Source organism: Podarcis tiliguerta, assembly GCF_965153285.1.
Source record: "Podarcis tiliguerta genome assembly, chromosome: 13".
Classification (NCBI taxonomy): Eukaryota; Metazoa; Chordata; class Lepidosauria; order Squamata; family Lacertidae; genus Podarcis; species Podarcis tiliguerta.
The window spans coordinates 29342100-29364123 of NC_139546.1; the positions used below are offsets into that span (position 1 = coordinate 29342100).

The 22024-nt window shown below is 39.1% G+C and overlaps 3 protein-coding genes across 3 annotated transcripts; all 3 read right to left on the reverse strand.

Moving 5' to 3' along the window:
* Window positions 1-397: 397 nt before the first annotated feature.
* Window positions 398-1336, reverse strand: LOC310662131 (olfactory receptor 6F1-like; the record flags this gene model as incomplete). Its single annotated transcript, XM_083408900.1, has 1 exon — window positions 398-1336. One exon carries the CDS (start codon window positions 1334-1336, stop codon window positions 398-400), a length of 939 nt encoding a protein of 312 aa, XP_083265026.1.
* A 3180-nt stretch (window positions 1337-4516) lies between these two features.
* Window positions 4517-5455, reverse strand: LOC310662132 (olfactory receptor 6C4-like; the record flags this gene model as incomplete). Its single annotated transcript, XM_083408901.1, has 1 exon — window positions 4517-5455. The coding sequence occupies one exon, from the start codon at window positions 5453-5455 to the stop codon at window positions 4517-4519; it is 939 nt and encodes a 312-aa protein (XP_083265027.1).
* A 15672-nt stretch (window positions 5456-21127) lies between these two features.
* Window positions 21128-22023, reverse strand: LOC310662133 (olfactory receptor 6M1-like; the record flags this gene model as incomplete). Its single annotated transcript, XM_083408902.1, has 1 exon — window positions 21128-22023. Exon 1 carries the CDS (start codon window positions 22004-22006, stop codon window positions 21128-21130), a length of 879 nt encoding a protein of 292 aa, XP_083265028.1. The 5' UTR covers window positions 22007-22023.
* Between the last annotated feature and the right edge of the window lies 1 nt (window position 22024).

Consider the following 22024-nt stretch of genomic DNA (forward strand, 5'->3'; position numbering starts at 1 on the left):
CAACAACAACAACATTTAGTTGTGACTTGGTTCAGAGACAGGGAACCTGTGGTTGTCCAAATATTGTTGAACACAAGCCTCCATTAGCCCCAACCAGCATAACTAATGGTCAAGGATGACAGATGTGCTAGTCCTGCAGCATCTGGAAGGCAACATGTTTTTCAACATTCCACAAGTTACTTTCTTTTCTGCAGTTAGGAACATTGGTAAGCAACATGTAGGGTAACACAATTTGGTAAAGGATATGTAGAAAGTGAATGGATGGCAAGCTTTGGGTTTTGGCCCAAAATAAAACTGAATTCTTGAGTTTATGACTGAACAAAGGATACCATTTAGGGAGGTAGGCATAGAAAGAGTAAACTCTGTATTTTTTCCCATTGTACCTTGAGTTTGGAGTCTAATACCAATTTCTCCTCCTTACTATTAAGCTTTTGAATGCTTCATGGACCTTGGTGTTCCTCAGGCTGTAGATGAAAGGGTTCAGAAATGGTGTCACCACACAATAAAAGACAGACACTACTTTGTCCGAATCACGAATGTCCTTCACTGAAGGCCTCACATACATATAGATGACTGAGCCATAATATATTAATACTACACTAAGATGGGCAGTGCAAGTGGAGAAGGCTTTGTGCCTTCCTCCACTGGATGGCATCTTCAATATAGCCACAATGATGTTGACATAAGATACTATTATTAAGAAAAAGCAACCCAAAACCATTGAAGAAGTGAACACAAAGAAGAAAAATTCAATGAATGACTTTTTCCCACAAGGAAGAGTCAGCACTGGGGCAAGATCACAGAAGAAATGGTTGATTATATTGGGCCCACAGAAATTCAGCCGGGCAAGAAAAATGGTTGGGGGCAAGGGAGCAAGGAAAGCTCCCACCCAACACCCAAGAATCAGAGATTTACAGACTCTATTGTTCATCACTGTGGTATAGTTCATAGGGTTACAGATGGCTAAGAAGCGGTCATAAGCCATAAGCACCAGCAGGAAGTTCTCTGTCAGGCCCAGGAAGAGGTTGAAGTAAAGCTGTGTGAAGCAACCAACCAGGCTGATCACTTTCCTGTCTTTTAAGAAGTCGAACAACATTTTGGGGATAGTGTTTGTCATGTGTCCAATTTCTATCAAAGACAAATGGCTTAGGAATAAATACATGGGAGTTTGGAGTTGCTGATGAAGCTGGACTATGGTCATAATTGTGACATTCCCACTTATGGTTAAGACGTATGCCAAAAAGAAGAGTGACAGGAGAAATTTCTGGAGCCTTTGAGGATTAGAGAAACCAAGCAGGATGAATTCACTCACAGAAGTTTGGTTTTCTAAAATCATACCTCTATCTGTTAAGACATTAAAACAAAAAAAAAGAAAGAAAAAATTAGGTGTGTATAAGAGATAAGTTTGATCACTTAAGCACTCACAATTATTCCTCTTGGCAGTGTTAACACTTCCGAGAGAGTTCACCCAGGGTTTCCACCCTTTTTTGCTAGGTCTGTCTCAGGCTGTGATGGAAGAAAAACATCACTTAAAATTGATACCCTCCTGATAACCGCCCCCCCCCAAAATCCAGCACCCAAACTTTTAACAGCAGTTTGATTCAGCAGTTTGATTGTTATTGGATGCTAAAGGGTATTGTATCCAAGCTGTGAAGAGTTTGATCTGCTAATTGTTGCACATCAACCTGCAAAAACAAGTAAGTGAGATACACTAAAATAATATGGTTCATATCCAACAATCACACTTTATAAACTTGCATTTCAACATAGAGTTCCCCCATAGCTGGATGGTACAATCACAAATGGTTCAAAGCTACTTGAGGATTATGCAGCTACATATATGGAGCAGGGCAGGTTATGTGGGGTTACACTGCTGAATCAGTGACCTCACAGCATGATGGTGACTGTAAGAGCTTATAGGGCTGTGGAATCATATAAACAAAAAGCAGTTCCTTGGCAGGTGCAAGTATGGGTAACCCAAGTTTTACATTACAACACTAGGTAGTATGATTGTTTTGTTTCAGTTAGCCCTCTGTGAAGTAATTCACCCTACAAACAGTAGGGTGGATTACTTCATCTACACATCTACAAGCAGTCCCCTTGAAATCACCACTGTCCAGACTAACACATTTTGGTGCCTGAGCCTGAAATCTGAAATAGTGAAAATAATATAATAAGGAAGGTAATGAAATACAGAATTAAGTAACTGACAATTTGCTGTCTGTTAACATTGCCCTCTCTCTATCACCTAAGCCAGAAGCCACAGTCTGCTGAGACATAGAAGAACTAATGGTGCATTATTCCATGCCTTTTGATTATGGCCATAACCTTGGAGATTCTTTGAGTAATGACCAACATTCAACTCTGGAACCTCTTTTCAACATAAAGGGTTTGGGAACATGAAGCTTTTATGTCAGAGGCAGTACGCTTCTCAATACCAGTTGCTGAAAACCATAGGAGAGGATAGTGTTGTTGTGCTCAGGTCTTCTTCCACTGTGAGAACAGGATGCTAGATTAGATGAGCCACATTGAACCCAAGGATCTCTGCATCCAAAGCATATACTCTACCACTCTAGAATGGTCCTTGCCTATCTTTGCCTTTGCCTATTTGAGCAGAACATCAAAAGACTTTCATGTAGGCTTGCCATACATCAGGAAAATTCCTGACATGTCCTGGTCTTCAGGTGTAAAAATAGCATCAGGGGTAATGTATGGCAACTCAATGGAAAAAGCAGCAGAAACAGCTCAAAAAGCTTAAAATCAATTTTGGAGCAATCAACTAGAGACATCAAGCATTGCTTAGTCATGGTGCTGATGACCCCAAAAGTGTAACTTTCCTATAGTTCTCCACTCAAACAGAAAGATCTGCAAGTACCCTCTACTGGTCCAGACCATTCACAGACCATACATATCATTGCTCATATCCTTTTAAGGTCCTCGATATTATGATAAATTATAGAAAGTGGCCTCTTGCTACATATTTTCAACTCTTACCTAATTTTCTTGCCCAATCTGACCCTTATTTTCTTCTCACTTTGAACTAAAATAATACTTAAAAGATGTTGAAATCAATCCTATCTACTGGATCCCCCTAAAACCAAAACTACAGGAGGATCATCTTTACATGTTTCTCAGATACCAGATGAATGATCTGAGCACACACAAACCTTGTAACTATGGCAGATATCTGACGGTGCATTTAATTCCTTTCAAGACCAGAAAATACTGCATACAAAGAAAAATAGAAGCTGAACTCAATAAATTGCTAAATATTGTTAAGTATAAAATGAAAACAACTATTTCCCACTTGAAGAAAGGTGGAAGGAGTATAAATAGTCTAAAGTCCATTAGCATTGTTTGGCAATCTACTTAAAGCACTCTTAAAAAATGAATAAGGTGATTGTTTTATGATGTCCTTACTTTGTAGATGGTGTTTTCCTACTGGAATGCATGTTGTGCTTTCTCCCAGTAGTGTTTTTTTTTTTAAAAAAAAATCTTTATATTTCCATGCAGAGCCACAATTGGCTCATGGGAGCCAATTTATGAAACATCTACCCATTGTGATTCACATAATGGATTTTTCTTTGTCTCTCTTGACTTGTTATTCTTGTTATTAAGGAAATACTGAGAACCCTAATTCTGTCCAATTTCAGTGCCCAATCATAGTTCTATCCCAACCCATTTTGCTTGGGTATTTTTGAAAGAATGTACAAAAAGTATGTATTTAAATTGTACTCATTTTTCTGAACCTTATACACTCTTTCTGAGGGAAATCAGCCCTGAGTGCTCACTGGAAGGACAGATCCTGAAGCTGAGGTGCCAATACTTTTGCCACTTCATGAGAAGAGAAGACTCCCTTGAAAAGACCCTGTTGTTGGGAAAGATTGAGGACACAAGGAGAAGGGGACGACAGAGGATGAGATGGTTTGAGAGTGTTCTCAAAGCTACGAACATGAGTTTGAACAAACTGCAGGAGGCAGTGGAAGACAGGAGTGCCTGACATGCTCTGGTCCATGGGGTCACAAAGAGTTGGATACAACTAAACGACTAAACAACAACAACAACACTCTTTTTACATAGAATGCAATTTCCCCCGCTGCATTTTGGATTTCACTAAGTTGTGTACTTTGCCTGGTTGATGTAGCTATAATATCAATATAATGTTGATTTATTTTAGCTTACATAAATGAAGTATTCATTTATTGTGATTCATTATTTCTGGAATTTAGAAATGTCTCATGTTCTTTTGGTGGAATTAGCACACTTTGTTAAAACAAAAGAAGGATTCCCGGGATGGAATAAAATGGTTATGTTTTATTCATTCTTGTAAAATAATAAAATATATTCAAACAAACAACATAATTTTTCAACAATCTATATCATATATATCTATATGATATTCAAGTATTTAGTTTGTTGCAATAAGAAATGATGGCATTTCAGTAACACGTAGTATCTGTATTAGAATTTGTATTTCTGGCATTAAATAAAGAAGTTTTTAAAAATTGAGCATACCTTAATAGAATATTCTCTTCTTTACTATTATGCTTTTAAATGCTTCATGGACCTGAGTATTCCTCAAGGTGTAGATGAAAGGGTTCAGAAATGGTGTCACCACACAATAGAAGACAGAGACTACTTTGTCTGTATTATGGATATCCCTTGCTGAAGGCCTCACATACATATAGATGACTGAGCCATAATATATTAATACTACACTAAGATGGGCAGTGCAAGTGGAGGAGGCTTTACGCCTCCCCCCACTGGATGGCATCCGCAGTATAGTCACAATGATGTTGATATAAGACACCGTAATCAAGCAAAAGCAACCCAAAACCATTGAAGAAATGGACATGAAAAAGAAAAATTCAATGAATGATTTCCCCCTACACGGAAGAGTCAGCACTGGGGCGAGATCACAGAAGAAATGGTTGATTATATTGGGCCCACAGAAATTCAGCCTGGCAAGAAAAATGGTTGGGGGCAAGGGAGCAAGGAAAGCTCCCACCCAACACCCAAGTATCAGAGATTTACAGACTCTATTGTTCATCACTGTGGTATAGTTCATAGGGTTACAGATGGCTAAGAAGCGGTCATAAGCCATAAGCACCAGCAGGAAGTTCTCTGTCAGGCCCAGGAAGAGGTTGAAGTAAAGCTGTGTGAAGCAACCAACCAGGCTGATCACTTTCCTGTCTTTTAAGAAGTCGAACAACATTTTGGGGATAGTGTTTGTCATGTGTCCAATTTCTATTAAAGACAAGTGGCTTAGGAATAAATACATGGGAGTTTGGAGCTTCTGATGTAACTGAACAATGGTGATAATTGTGATGTTCCCACATATGGCCAAGATGTATGGCAATAGGAAGAGTGCCAGAAGAAAAGTCTGAAGCCTTTGAGGATTAGAGAAACCAAGGAGGATGAATTCATTCACAGAAGTTTGGTTTTCTGAGACCATATTGTATCTGTTAATGACCTTCAAAATAAAAGTAATATAATATATTCTTAATAACAAGTAGCAAAAACCTAGCTTCAGACAGATATTAATAATACATGTTATGGCGTTTACACTCACAGGGCAGCTGGGGATTACATTTGTAATGTAACAGCAAGTTCTTTTTCATCTATTCAGGTTACCATTCTTGTGTCACACCCTAGAGCAGGGGTAGCAAATATATTTCAGGCCAAGGGCTGCACTTCCACTTGGGCAACATTCACACAAAGAGTGTGAACATAGCATGAAAACATAAGAAGAACCTGCTGGATCAAGCCAGTCGTCCAACCACTTCAGCTTCCTATTCTCACAGTGGCCACACAGATACCTGTGGGAAACCTGCAAGCAGGGTTCAAGCACAAATGCACTCTACCTTTCTCAGCTTGCCAGGAACTGGTATCCAGGAGCATACTGCCTCCTACTTGTAGAGGCGGAGCATAGCCATCACGGTTAGTAGCTATTGATAGCCTTATCCACATTGAAGTTGTCCAATCCTCTTTTAAATCTGTCCAAGTTGGTAGACATCACTGCCTCCCATGGGAACGAGTTCCATAGTTTGAATATGTGTTGCATGAAGAAGTGCTTCCTTTTATCTGTCATGAATCTTCCAACATTCATCTTCACTGGATTTCCATAAATTACAGCCTTATGATAGAGGGAGAAAAATGTCTCTACCCACTTTCTCCATGGCATCCATAATTTTGTAAACTTTTATGTTGTTGGGTCTTATTTACCTTTTCTCTAAATTAAAAACTCCCAAATGCTGTAACCTTTTCTCATGGTTTAGTCACTCCATCACCTTATTTTATTTGGTTTCCATTTCCAGAACCTATCCCTACTATACTGTATAATTTAGAGGTGATGACCAGAACCTTACACGTTGTTCCAATGCAATCAAACCATTTATTTGTAGAACAGCAGTTTTATTTTCATTTTTAAAAATAATGATCCCTAGCTTGGAATTTGACTTTTTTATATCTTCCACACACTGGGTTGTCAACCTCATTAAGTTATTCAGTTTCACTACAAGGTCTCATTCCTGGTGAGTCACTGCCATTTCAGGCCCCATGAATGCATAAGTGAAATTAAAATTCCTCCCTTCCCTGACATATATCACTTTACTCTTCTTTATGGTGAATTGCATTTGCCATCTTACTGCGTATTTACTCAGTTTGGATAAGTTAGAGCTCTTTGCAGTCCCTTTTTGTTTTAACCATCCTGAAAAATAAAATCTTCATACCCCAGACATAAAGATCCCAGGCAAGTCTTCCCTCTTATTTAATTCTAATTAGGTTTGATGTGAATGTCAGTACTTCTTGATATGTAATTGGACTGTAGGTCCATTAGTACTGATTTTAATTGATATGGGCTGCACTCCTGCTCCTTTCAAGCATAGTAAGCAAAATGCAGAAGGACCACAGCTCACCATAGAATACAGAAAAAGCTTCTGATTTACAGCACAATACTATGCACATCTTTGCAGAAATAAGTCCCATTGAGTTCACTGGGGCCTCCTCCCAATTAAATGTGTATAGGATTGCAATCTCAGTGGGGAAACCTGTTTTTAGGAAAACAAATGAATGACTGAGAGCTGTTTTCTGATGATGCTCAAAGTTATTAACACACTACCAAATTTATTCCCCATTCCAACTCTTGCTACATCATACTTTTTACCTGGCGTCTTCTGCATGCAAAACATGGGCTCTGGGACTGTGCTATGATTCAGACCTCTCCTTATCAGTTTTTTACTTGAGCAAAACACCAAGAGACTTTCAAAAAGACATTTCAAGTGACCATTTCAAAACAGAATTCAACTGGAAACAACAAGCAGTGTTTTAATGCCCATGTGCTGAAGACTCTGAGAATGTGATCTTTTTATATTCTTCTATTGAAGCAGAAAGATTTGCAAGTACTCTATTCCAGTGTGGGCCATTTACACTCCATAGCTTTCGCACACATCTGTTTTGAGATAATCTATTAAGGGTCCTTAGGGCAATGGGCAAGATGGCCCATCGCTATATGCTCCCCCCCCAAAAAAAAAATCTTACCTTTTTTGTCAGTGTGCCAAAGGGATTTTCTTGCCCAAGTTAGTCATTGTCTGCCTCTCAATATGATTTTTTTAAAAACAAATACCCAATTCTTCCTGCCTTAATTTTTAAAGAATCATGGGAGGTTCACCTATACACCTTCCTCAGCTGCCTCCTAGATAATCTGAATGCACACACACCTCATAAGCACTGCAGATATCTGAAGGTGCATTTAATTTCTCTCAAGAATAGAAAACTTAGCATGGAAGACAGGTAAGAAGTTTTATTCCAAAAATGATTACACCATGTACCACTGTGAAGCATTAAAAATACAACTATTCTCAATCTAAAGAAAGATGGCAGAAATCCAGGTTGTCTATAGTTAGATCATCCATTAGTATTGCTTGGTGATCTTCTTGAATTCTAAAGCAACATTGTGAGGTAACTATTTATACACTAATTCTAATGCAACAGGGTCAACAGCACCATTGATGTTGTTTTCCTATTAATGTATGGCCTGTTATTTCTCAGTAGGACTGGTTAATGTTTTCACTTCCCATTGAGATTCCCCTTTGGCCCATGGGACCCAATTTATGAGATACCAATCTCATAATGACTTCCTTTCCCTGAAATTGTTGTTATAAGAACTTGGTGCTGGTACATTGGAAATAACTTATTTCAATTATCCCCTCACAATTGACATGCCTCACATCAGAAATGACAGCATATCATTCTCAGTGTTTAGTGACAGTGAGATAGAATAAATAAACATGATCAGGTATCTGGAAATAACATGTAGACTGGAGAAATGTTGATGAACCTCATGACTTTTGGGGTCAGAGTAAAGACCAGAATAAATGAGTGATAGATTGACATATGTACAATTTAGTTGCCATGTTTATCAGTTTTGACTGACTCATGTTGATGTGTATGCATGGGAGGGGAAAGTGAGTAACTTCACTGTATTTTCCTTCCTTACTTTCAAAATATATTTTCAAATTAACACAAACCTAATCTGAAAACATATAAATACATTTCTAGAACTTGCCTTTTTCATGATACAACCCCCCCCCCCCCATTTTTGCTTTATGCTTTATTCTGGAAGATGAGTTTAGGCTCAAAACAGAGGTTGATTTCTGATGAGAAAATGAAGAAGATGCCACAAAGATGATACTAGTCGGATTTCCTTATGAGATGCCCTTTAGTGTTAAGACTAGGTTTCAAAATGACAATATAACATTTTGGAAAAAAGATACAGCCAAGTAAACCTGCAGCAGAGGCTAAGATGGAGAAGATCTCCACAGCTACCATGTATTTCCCTTTGGCGCTGAGGTAAGTAGGAACAAAGCAGACCCAAACACTGCAAAACACCAACATGCTGAAAGTGATAAATTTAGCTTCATTAAAACTATCTGGCAGGTTCCTTGCAAGGAAAGCTACCAGAAAACTGATAATGGCTAAAAGGCCCATGTAGCTGAGGACACAATAAAACATAGTGACTGATCCTTCATCACACTGAACTATGATCTGTCCACTTTCAGAGTGCATGTCTAAGCTCAGGAAGGGAGGGTTTGCTCCTAACCATACAGTGCAGATTACAAATTGGCCAAGGAAACAGAACAAGACAATGGAGTTGGATACTCTTTTCCTCAGCCATTTCCTCATATTGCTTCCTGGCTGTGTGGCTTTGAAAGCCAGGACCACAGTGATGGTTTTGGCCAGCAAAGAAGAAACAGCAGCAGAGAAGATGAGCCCAAATGCTGTTTGTCGGAGAAGGCAGGTCACTTTCCTTGGCCTACCAATAAAGAGCAAGGGGCAGAGGAAACAAAACAGGAGAGAAACAAGCAGAATGTAGGTGATATCTCGGTTGTTGGCTTTGACAATTGGAGTGTCTTGATGCTTAATGAATATTTGAAGTATCAGAGCAGTGACTAAAGACAGCATGAGGGAACAGGTAGCTGAAGCCATTCCCAAAGGTTCTTCATATGAGAGGAAGTGAATTACTTTTGGAATGCATTGATTCCGTTCTTGGTTGGAGCGTTGCTCATTTAGACATCTGTCACAATGATCTGCATCTTTTAAAAGAGTAGAAACTGTCAGTGATGTAAGATACCAGGTGAAATCAAAGTAGAATCAGGGAACAAGGATTTTGTGGGCAAAGCCCATCAGAAATGTATGTAGAGCAGGGGTAGCCAATATTCTAGATATTGTTAGAATACAGTTCCCGTCATTCCCAGCCAGCATGACCAATGGTCAGGGATGATGGGAGCTGGAGTTCAAGTATATCTTGACTACACCACCTTAGGTAGCCCTGATACAAAGTTTTAAATATTTAGTTGTTTTTAATATTTAGTTGTTTTCTTTTTGTGGGGAAGGGCTTTCAGCTTCATTGCTGCTAGGCTTGCTGAATTTTAACTTTGTTGCTTACCCAGAGGAATTAGTTGGCATTCATGCACTTCCCTTCTTCAGGCTATAACTTATGGTAGTTTGTATGAAGATTTCTCTTTTTAAAGTCAGATTTACAGTGCTAGGAATGGCAATGCATCATCATGCAGTCTCATTCTCAGGGGCAACCCAGCCAAATGTTACAGAGCCTGGGCATTTTCTTTCCATCACTCTAAATCTTGCCCACTTGTCCACACACCTTCGCTTCATGCAAATTGGGTTGCGAAGTGGAGAAAGAAATTTCACCCAGCCCCATACTTAGTACTGAAAGAACTATGGGCCTCCAGGACTTTCCTACCTGTCTGGTTAGAAATCATCCCTTCTGGGCATGGAGTGCAATCATAGCAGCAGACTTGTTTACCCTCCTGAACTCTCTGGCTGTATCCAGGATGGCAGCTTTCAGAACACACAGAACGGGGCAGGGCCTAAATAGAAAAATAAGGTGATTAAAGTATTGCTGGTGGAGAATGCTAATCCTTCACTTGGGGTAGATAGGTGTAATCCTGTGAATAGTGACATAGGGAACACCAGAGACTATTGTACTAGTTGTATTACATTCTTACCCCTGACTCAAATAAAGGTCACACTATTTACTGGCATATGACTAAGGAATGACACATCACAATTCTGTTGGGGGCAAATTTATCCATGCAATCCTTCCTTCCTTCTATTATTTTCATATTTAAGTAAGAAAAGGAAGGGGGGAAATCACTGAAAGTGAAGAACGAAAGAAAAATTTAAAAATACTAATAAAAAGACAACAACAAAACACTATAGGTTATTTTGTGGACATAGTAACCATCAGAACATGCATCTTAAGTTGAAAGTATGAATTCATATAAACCCTCTAGATGTCGAAGTACGTATTCAAGTAAAATTGATGTCTATAGAAAATATGCTCAAATGTGATTCCCTCACACCATTGTATAATAGATGGTGGGCATTCAAGGGCACATTCTAGTGAGGCAAAAACTCTAAAGGAGGGTACAAAGCAGAGGAAATAGGAGTGTGGCTTAGTGAGAGTCCCAAGTGCCAGTTGCAGGGGCTTAGAGGCTCCCCAACTTTTCTAGATATCTGGGGGAACTTCTTACACTGCTGATGTCTCCTCTTGCATGTGGGTGGTGCAGAACTTATGGCTTATGAAGCATGACACAAGGACTTTGTTATTTGTGCATATAATATTAATGACTAAAATAACCCACCTTGTTGAACCAACTGTTCCAAGTTATTGCATTATCTTTAATGATAAACTTCTTGTGTACTGATGTATGGGCGTCCATTATTCCAATTTTAGCTCGAATGAGGGATCCATTAGGGAACACATAGCAATTCACAATATCATATCCAGTTGTAGACTCCTGGTGCTCATTAAAAAATATCTCTTCCCCAGCACTATTGTTAAACCTGATGTTTCTTAACATATGGTGTAGCTTTTTTAAAACAAAACAAAACAATCACATCATATGGTAGGGATTGTTGGAGAAATCTTAGAGCCTGGAGAATGATCAAGGATGATGGGATTTTCAGTTCAAATTAGGGAGGGCATCAAGTTGGGCAAATTGACTTTGGTCACATCATCACTATCAGGATCAGCATCATCTATCAATAAAAGAATAATAAATATTGAAACATGTTACCTGCTGCTGCACATTCCTCAGTCCGAATCTGCTTCTTTTCCCCAACTTTATGTGCTTGGAGGTGGATAAGTGCATTTCATGTAAAACATATGCTATGACATGAACAGCATTGTAGGCACTATAGCTCTGACCAGACATGCTCATTTCAAACACAGCTCCTGGCAGAGACTCCAGGTGTTCCTCTGTTGAACATCTTATCTCACTGGTCCTATCAGAGTAGATAACTCCACAGTGAAATACTTTCTTGTAGAATTCTTTCATGAACACGTCTTTTGGATGATATCGCTGAGGATTAAAGGCCTTAAGAAAATCTTGGAAACCTGGCACAACAGTTGTGTGAATTGTGAAAGCCAGAGCACCATGGAAATGTTTTAGAGACCAGAAACTCTGAGAGTCCACTGCAGTAAAGTCCCACTGGGCATTCATGATCCAAACTTTCCCTACGAGAGCCATTTGAGCACCTTGATAATTCAAATCTATCCAGAAAGTAAATAGCATTAGGGATTGGGAATCCCCACATACAACAACCACATTGGCTTTGGTTTGAGAGAATGTGTGATACATTTTTGCCTCTTCCTTTTCTATATCTGTGTCACTGGCAGAGGTTATTTCCAAGATTCTATGAGTGAAAGCCACGCAAAGATTATGCTGAGTGAGCAATCCCTTCAGAGTCTGAACAAAGGTTTCTCCACTGTGATCATCTGGAGCAATGAGACCAACCCATTTCCATGAGAAATGCAGGAGTAACTGGATTACCCCTTTAATCTGCATGACTTCATTTGGTACCATCCGATAGAAGAAAGGGAATCGGGTTTTATCACTTAGCACTGGATCAAATGAACCATAACTGAGCTGGAGGAGAACACAGGCCACATGTAAGGTGTTGATTTAAAATTCCGCAGTCCTTCCGGAAACAGTATTTCCCATCCAAATAACTGTAAGGCAAAACTGGATGAGGTGCTCAAGATCTGTATTAGCAGAATGAGGGCTTAGAAGTTGCTGTTAGCATTTATGAAAATATATAGGTTTTCTATTGTGTGTGAAGAGCATCTTTAAGAGTAAGGCGGGAGGGGGCATTAAAAAAGTAGAAGCAGGAAAGGTGCAGTAACTGGGAAGCGCTCAGAAAGACATGTCCTGAGATCAGAATATTTGTCTTGTGCTTTACCATAGTAGAATGGGTTTTAGGACATGTATCCAAGTCTACCATGTGTTCATGGCTTTTTTAGCAGGGGGGGGGGGGCTCTTGCAAAATTAAATGTGATTTTCTCTTCAGTTAGACAGAAGCCAACCGATTATTGGTAATGTTAATGACTCACAGAAGCAATCTATAGATGTCCCTGAAGTGCTTTGAGAGTAAGGTAGGCATTAGAAAAGGAAAAGTGCATTAAATGGAAAGGTGAAAAAGCAATTATTTAGGACCCAGTTGATTCATTTTGCCTAGCTCATTTTGACTTCATTATTGACTAAAACCCTAAGACGTAGGAGTAGCCTGGTTGCCTCACAAAAATTGTCTAGAGGGTTACTTGAACATTTTGTTTTCAAGGAGGACTAGAGACTTACTCCACCCCCCCCCCCATGAAAGCTCAGAGATCGCTTCTTTGCCACTTGGCCTAATTTTATTTTATTTCACTTATTCCTTTTATATCTGCCTGTCATTATTAAAACCCAATGAAAGTGTTTGAAAAGAAAGAAAGAAAGAAAGAAAGAAAGAAAGAAAGAAAGAAAGAAAGAAAGAGGCTCAAGGGCATCCATGGGTTGGTGATCCCTGTATTAGACATTACTAGTGAATACCCATAGATGAAGCATACTACATTGATAGCTTTGGAGTTACTCACTAGTACAACCACTCACTAGTAAAGCCTTACCTGTAACAACAAACAGAGAAAGTTAGCCACATAAACATATTCACTACTGGAACTGGAAAATACTAAAGTTAATTAGGTTGGTCTAATATTTAACAAAATCTAATATATAGTATTTAAGTATCTATAAATGTAAAATATGGCTGGCAAAGATTTGCAGGTTCAAAAGGTCTTCCTGAATAATACCATGTTTAGAAGATGCCTGAAAGCAAACTGGGATTATATCTGCCAATCCTCTGTTGCAAAAGAGTTGCACAGGGCCATTTCGATGTGTTTGATGGTACATAGTCACTGAATGTTCAGAAGGTACCATCTTCAGTCCTGTGCATCTAAAGTTCAAGTGACTCACGACAAACACCTCTTTAAGAATTTGCTGAGCTGCTGCCACTCAGAATAGACACAAAAGATCAATAGCTGGTTCATTATATACACATGGGCATTCACAGGAATTTTGAGCGGGAGGCAAGATTGGGGAAGCAATGCTGGAAAAAAAGGATAAGGCTAATTTCTCACACACAAGGAGAATCATGTCTACATTTTGTTTCACATCTCAGGTTCTAAAAATACAAGAATCTCTCTCTCTCTCTCTCTCTCTCTCTCTCTCTCTCTCAACAAAGGGCTCATCAAGAATTGACCTCACCTTACCACTTTCCCCTGGAGAAAACTTGATCTTTATCACTCAACTGGAGCAAATGTCAGACAGGTTTTCTCTGGATTAACATTTGCTCCAATTTATCTCTAGAGAGTGGGTTTTCCGAGTAAAAGTGGTAAAGCAAGAGCAAAACCAGTCACACCTGCGCCTAGAAAGTGTGGGACAAGCAGAAAACTCGAACTCATTATTTCTTGGCACGTGACAAAGTGTGGATGAGTGGAAAGCTGGGAATCTGAGGATAATACTTTACTATGGAGGAGGGATTGTTCCCTATGAACATTTATGTGCAAAAGAATGATACATTGTTCATAAATCAAGAAACCATACTCAGGGGGAGGGGAGTTCTCACCCACAGCTTGCCCTCTGAGTCCAAGTAGGAGCTTAAATTGCAAGACATGTAAGACCATGAATCCCAGTGTTATCTTCTGTTGACTCAAAATGGTAAGGAAACAAACTGGCCCTTTGATCTCTAATGTAATATTGTATGTTGTTAATTTCAAAGGGTTTTGATTTTGTGCAGATCCATGGCATTTGTTTTGCCTTTGACGAAAGTCTAGCTAGCTGTCTAGCTATCTCCATGCATCCATCTCTAGCCATCTCTATCACTTATCTTTTGTAAGGTCTGCTAAGGTAATTATAAGCACAAGCATATATATAGTTGCAATGAATCAAGTGAAAAGAGCTAAAACATCCAGGATGGGGGAGGAAAATATAGTGAAAATTTTGCAAATGTTCTTGAAAGCCTTGCAGGTTGTTTGCTTACATGAAATTCTGTTTCAGCCAATATAAACAATATAAGAAAAACCATGTGTTTGGGTGTATACATACAATTAGCAGCAACACATATAAAATGTGCACAAAGAAATGAGGGTGAATGCTTATTATTTTGCAATCAGAATGAATGCTCAATTAAGACTGCAAAACTAACCTTTACAGTGCTTTGTCTAAGCAAATCAGGATGAATGTTTAATAAATGAATCATTTTGATGAATGAATAGTCCTCTGAAAGTACATGACCCCTCTTCCCAATCCAAAAGTCCATACCTGAGCCATTTTGTAGGTGCTCGCAATATTTGATATTTCAATGGAGTTTTCAGATGCAAGTCCCCCAACAATGGCCAAGACACTATTCTTTGTATCACAGTTATAATTATTGGTCCTAACACCTCCTGATGTGAGCAACTGCATTGTTGTGAAATAAGTGAGTCTTCCATCGCAGAAGTTGTCAAGTAGACGGAAACCGAGGGTAACATTAGGTAAAAGCTTTGGATTCTTGTTGACTTCAATAATGGCAAACCAAAAAGCCAGGAAATGTTGGATATTCTTAGGTAGGATCCTACAACATGGATTGGACTGATAGTTACAAATTTTTCAGCTGGCAACTACTTATAGAAAAAATGTGAGACATGTCAGTACAGTATTTCTAATACGTGTTTCCAATGAAAGAGGCAGAACTAAAAGGATGAGATTACATTGACCATGCAACTTTAATTGCATTCAAATGTGAACATCAAAGTGTAATGACATTTGCATACGTATATAGTTTTGAGTTATTGAATTGCTAGTACAGTGGTGCCCCGCAAGACGAATGCCTCGCAAGACGGAAAACCCGCTAGACGAAAGGGTTTTCCGTTTTGGAGGCGCTTCGCAAAACGAATTTCCTATGGGCTTGCTTCGCAAGACGAAAATGTCTTGCGAGTTCCTGCGGGGTTTTTTTCCTCCCCCCCCCTTTTCCCAAGCCGCTAAGCCGCTTATCAGCTGATCCGCTAAGCCCGCTAAGTCGCTAATAGCGCTAATCTGCTAAGCTGCTAATGGGCTTGCTTCGCAAGACGAAAAAAACCTCAAGACGAAGAGACTCGCAGAACGGATTCTTTTCGTCTTGCGAGGCACCACTGTATAAGTATTCAATAAACAATGAGCCATAAAAAAATCATATTTTTCTTATTCATTGCACAAAGTCTCAAAATTTCACTACCCCCCCCCCCATGCCGAAGTAAATGCTTTTCTAGTGTTTAGTTTCCTTGGAATGGATGTCAGCTGAGACTGTAGTGTCTTTGGGATATACACATAACATGCAACATGAACATAGGAGTGAGGGGCTCGATGCATTAACAACCAAAACCATATTGCTTCTTCCATTTGGATCCAGCACAGATGGCAGCATAGCAACCCCTGCTGGCGCCTGGGGTAGAGCTTTTTTTAAGATATCAGCCAAAGTTGTTTAGCTTTTTGAAGGATGGTCAGTGGCTCTGCCATTCTCTTTCTGAGAATATTTGCATGTAGATTTTGGCATATTCTCTGAATCAGCTATCATATTAAAATGATTTCTATTTCATTTTTTAAAAATATGAACCAGAGTATTATAGGGCATCTTCATGTGATTAAGCCCTTTGAAAATTAAATAGATAATAAAAAAATGGATACCAATTAATTTTTGAAACACGTGTGCAAGTGTGGGGTGAGGGGCTTTTTTGTATTTATTCAAATGTAGCCAAGGACATTTTTTATATTTCTAAAAAATGCATAGTGCTTACCTTGTCAGATAAATACCAGCATCAGCAGCAGATTCCCGAAAGCTGTTGAATTCAAATGCAGCTGAACGGAATGAAAAAACACCACCAATAGTATGACCCCCTCGCTCATATTTCTCAGACATTACCAGATCTCTTTCTGAAGTGTGGCTACATATCATACTTTGCTGAACTGTGTGAGGAGTTAGGAGTAGCAATAGAAGGAGTAGCATAACTGTTTTGTAAACCAGCAAAGCACTTCACCCAACAGTGGCCAAAACTGGATAGAAGTCTCTAGCACACAGAATTGCAACCTAAGCTACAGCAGACCTCCCAGAGAGAAGCCTTTTCTCTTTCCAAGCTGAACTTACTCATTTGTTGAAACTGGTGCCTCATTTAGCCTAATGTCATGACCTATGTACTGCACAACACTTTTTCCTTCAGTGAACTAGCTACAAGAGTGAGGTTAATAGATCATTTAACTGCAGCATAGCACCAAAGTCAAAGCAAGTAATAGTCTACCAATATCTGCAACAGTGTGGTCAAACTGAGACGCACACACACACACACCTCCACCCAATACTGGTTCTTTAGACCACAAAAATCTTAGATAGACAGTATCAACACTGTCTTTTCCTGCAGTCTTGACAATGTATTTCAAATGCCTTATTTATACAAGTTAATAGTTGGCAGGTATTACATCAAACACATGCAAAATATTTTGCAAGTAGTATCTGTGTATCCACAGGGCCTCAGAAAGCAGGTGGTGAGGAGAGAAACAATTATTTCAATAATTGCAGGGGTGGCAATACTCTCCCAACAATTGTGCTTCCAGGTATAGCAATGTAGCTGGAAAACATATCTGCAAAATCTCAGCTGTACTGTGCTATACTTTTTTGCTTTGAAAGCGGAAAAAATAGTGCAAGACACTTGTGAAGGGAAGCTGAGAAAGAACGTCCTGGGATCAGAATATCTGCCTTGTGCTTTACCATATTAGAATGGGCTTTAGGACATGTATCTAAGTCTACCATGTGCTAATGGCTTTTTTTTGGGGGGGGGGGACCACTTGCAAAATTAAATGTGATTTCCTCTTCAGTTAGAGAGAAGCCAACCTATTACTGGTAATGTTAATGACTCACAGCAGCAATCCATAGATGTCCCTGAAGTGCTCAGAAGCATTTGTTCATTTGCTTAAAGTATTTATATTCTGCCATTGTGCACTATGATAACTTAGATTACTCACTGAAGAAGGCGAACATGCTAATGGAGAGATATTTAATTTCATTGTCATTGTGGGCACCTGTTGTCTAAATCAGCCCATAATATAACTAGCAAAGCTGTGCACCCTTTCCATTCTTGGGTCACATACACAGTTTCACACACCTATAGCATGCCATATAGTACTCTCTAGTACGATACAGAGTAATTAAGAAGTACAGACAGGGATCCCCAATCTCACCCTGCTTTGGAGCAGATATTTATTTTCCATTTATTTTTGTAGTTTGCTTGTTTGGAGGCACCCCACTGCATTTCAAGAATCGCGATCTCCATTCCATCTGTATTTACAGTGGTGTCCAAACTTTTTTCTTTCTTTCCCCCCCAAAATTTTTTATTAAGTTTTTCACACTTATAACAAATATAACATAGAAAAAAGAAAAGAAAACACACAAAAGTAAACACATTACAATACTAAAAAAGAAAAGCAATAAAATAAAATAAACACATATCACTTGAAAATCCCAATTTATCTTACATTGTTAATTGACTTCCTCAAATCCCTCCCTTCTGAATTTCATTGTGTCTGCATATAATAGTTCTCCAATATCATTCTTCAACTAAAATATTTCCAACAATTAACTATCTTCTTCTCTTTTCTTACTATTCTAAATCCAATTTACTTACAATTGAATTCTATTTTAATCCCAGACCTTTTTGGTACTTTCAAGTGACTTCTAATTATTTATATTAAAATATTTAGTTAAATAGTCCTTAAATTTCTTTCAATCTTCTTGATATTCCTCTTCCTTCTGGTCGCGGATTCTTCCAGTCAGGTTGGCTAGCTCCAAAAAAATCCAACATCTTCATCTGCCATTCTTCCACCAATGGGATTTCTTGGGATTTCCAATTTTTGGCTAACAGCAGTCTTGCCACTGTGGTGGCATACAAAAATAATTTGACATTTTTTGGGGGGAATTCCATTCCTATTATTCCAAGTAGAAAGGCTGCTGGTTTCTTAATAAATGTATTTTTCAACCTTTTTCCCCCCCAATTCATTATAAATCTTTTCCCAGAAGTCTTTCACCTTGGGACACATCCACCACATGTGAAAAAAGTACCTTCTTTTTCTCTACATTTCCAGCATGTATTATCATTCATGTGGTATATCTTTGCTAACTTTACTGGGGTTAAGTACCATCTATACATCATTTTCATGATGTTTTCTTTTAATATAGTACATGCAGTAAACGTAACCCCCTTCTTCCACAACTTTTCCCAATCTTCCAACACAATTACAGCACAAGGCGATAAATATCTTCTGTTGCGAATTTATGGACTAAATGACAGCAAAGAAGAAAGCAGGTTCCCACCACAACCCCCTATAAAGCCCCTATAAAAAATTCAGCAGTGCCTCCCTTCTTTAACTTTACTTTTACACCTTTAATTCCTCAAATGGACCTCAAAAAAGTGCTTTTCCACTTTGAAATTGTTTTTAGAGGGCAAGAGACACTTTTAGTAATATTTTTTTCCAGTTCAGGTAGCTGCAGTTACTTTGTTTTCCCCAAAGAGGAAATCAAAAGTTGAAAGCACCCTGTTCCTTTGTGATGTTACAATGGAGTCTAGCCTTCCCCACCGGGCGATCCGCTTCTGAAAAGAAAAGGGCAATTTTTCACCAGTCTATTTCATGCAGGAATTATTTAGATAAAAGTTTTTTCTCCCCCCTTCCTCCTGCTAAAAGGGGGGTTATGAAAGTTTAACTTGAAAGTCTTCTAAAAGTCCTATTTTAATTCGCGGCTTTGGGCTGCGGTAGCTGTTTTCTCTCTTGTTCAGCGGGAAGCAACCGACCTCCATATTTAAGTCCCTTTCCTGTAAAATTTATTGTCTGAATTTATATCCTTTTTACTCACAATTTTCTGAATAAATTTTGGAGAAATTGGCCGTTCACGATCGCCGGACTCGGAGCTTCATGCAGTGAAGAAAGTGAGTCTATTCCCAAGTGCCCCCATCTCCAACCCCGCTCGCTCTCGGAGCTCTTTTTAAGAGCCTACCGGGGAGCGGGGGAGTCGTTCTGGGCACCCACAGGAACACCAGGTTCTCAGAATGCTCAATCTGAGGTTGTTTCCGGGGTGCCGTGAAGCTTTTGTGGTCTCCCCAGCCTTCAGTGCACTTGGGCTCTTTCAGCCAAAAGAGCTCTCATCCGCCATAACTGGGCGCCCAACTGGAAGTCCAACTTTTTTTCAAAGAGTGGCAGATTTGATGAAGTGAAGGGTTGTGAGGGCCGACCAAGGGGCCGACCAAAGTTGTTGAGCTTTTATTTAGAATTTTACCCCTGGAAATAAACCAACTGGCCTGCCCCCAAAACGGACTTTGGACACACCTTTGGACATGCATTCACTACTGGGTGATGGTTGGCATGGTTTTTGCTGGGAATTTCTGCAATCTCCTCCTGGGGATATCACAATTACCTCCTGGGACTCAGTTCACTGCCTAACTGTTGTCTGAGAAACCCCTCAAGAATGCTACCCACTATTTCATTCTTCATCAGCTCCATTTCTCCCATACACTGGGCCTAATGTGCCACAAAAGGAGAGTTCAGAAGTTTCCCTAAACCTGGAATCAAGTCATTAAACAACTTGTGCTTGTGCATATATAAACAAAACTACCAGTGGATTTAAAATTCATATCTTACTTTTCTCTCCAGATGCTCTTCTATGTAAATAGCTGGAACAAACTGAAATAAACTGAGTTCTAGTACTAAGTTACCCAAAATAACTATGTAATGGAGTCTACCTCAGATTTTTTGAATTTCATATATAGGCATTTCAAAATATTTGATAGTTGTGTGAATAATGTATCACAGTAAAGGTATATAGCAGCTAGCAGATATACCAAACAATAAATAGTGGTAACTATTGATCACAGAGTTCTAATATTTATTTATTTAATTTATAAAAGCATTTATATACAGCTAAATCACAAAACATATCAAAGTGATTTACAACACGAGAAAGGTAAACAATACAGTACAATAAATGCATTTTTAATTAAAAGAAAATAGAGAGTCATGCAATATCTATAATCTAATCTGAAGTTTCCAGTAGTCTAAATTATGTAGTGCAAGAAGTTCTCCCCCTCTAAGTGAAGAAGTTACACATGACACCCTAATTAATATAAACTATACCTGAAAAGTTGAAATCTTGTGGATTATCTAAAAACAACAGACAATTGAAAGGAAACTCCCCCCCTTCATTTAATTTCACCTTCATGTTTTCTATTTAAAAACCATTATCCTAACTTTGGGTTATTCTTTGAGTAGACAGCATGCTTAATAAAAAGTGACTTGAGGGCAGCTTTCACCTGCTGATTTCTCAGACTGAAGATGAATGGACTCATCAGGGGTGTCAGCACTGTATTGATCAAAGATACCATCTTATTAATTGATGGGTTGCTGCCTGAGGGCCGTACATACATGAAGATGCAGCTGCCATAGCCAAGACTGACAATAATAAAGTGGGAGGAACAGGTGGAGAATGCCTTGTGGCGCCCAGAGGCAGACGGGATCTTGAGAATGGTTTTTATTATGTAAACGTAGGACACCACTGTGAAAATAAAGGATCCCACCACGGTGACTGAGGATGAGAAGAAACTCAGTAGCTCCACAAGACTAGTGTCAGCACAAGCCAGCTTTATCAAGGCCACACTGTCACAGAAAAAGTGATCAATATTATTGTTGTTACAGAAAGGTAGATTTATAACCAGGATGGTGGGAAAGATGGTAGCCAAAAAGGCAACAGTACAAGATCCGAGGACTAGCCATGGGCAGAGCTGAGTACTCATAATTGATGTGTAGCGCAATGGGTTGCAAATGGCCACATAGCGGTCGTATGACATGACTGCTAATAGGACAAAGTCACTGCTTCCTAAGAAGAAGAAGAAATAGCACTGAGAAAGGCAAGCTGGGTACGAAATTGTTGTGAAGCCTAGCAGAAGACTAGCCAGCACCTTTGGCACCACAGTGGTTGTAATTAAAATCTCTAAGCAGGAAAGATTCCATAAGAAGAAGTACATGGGTGTGTGTAGGTGATGATCATGAATGATGATCATGATGATCATGAGGTTTCCAGATACGGTGAGCAGGTAGCATGCAAGGAGGATGACTCCCATGAGATGATCCAGCCGATG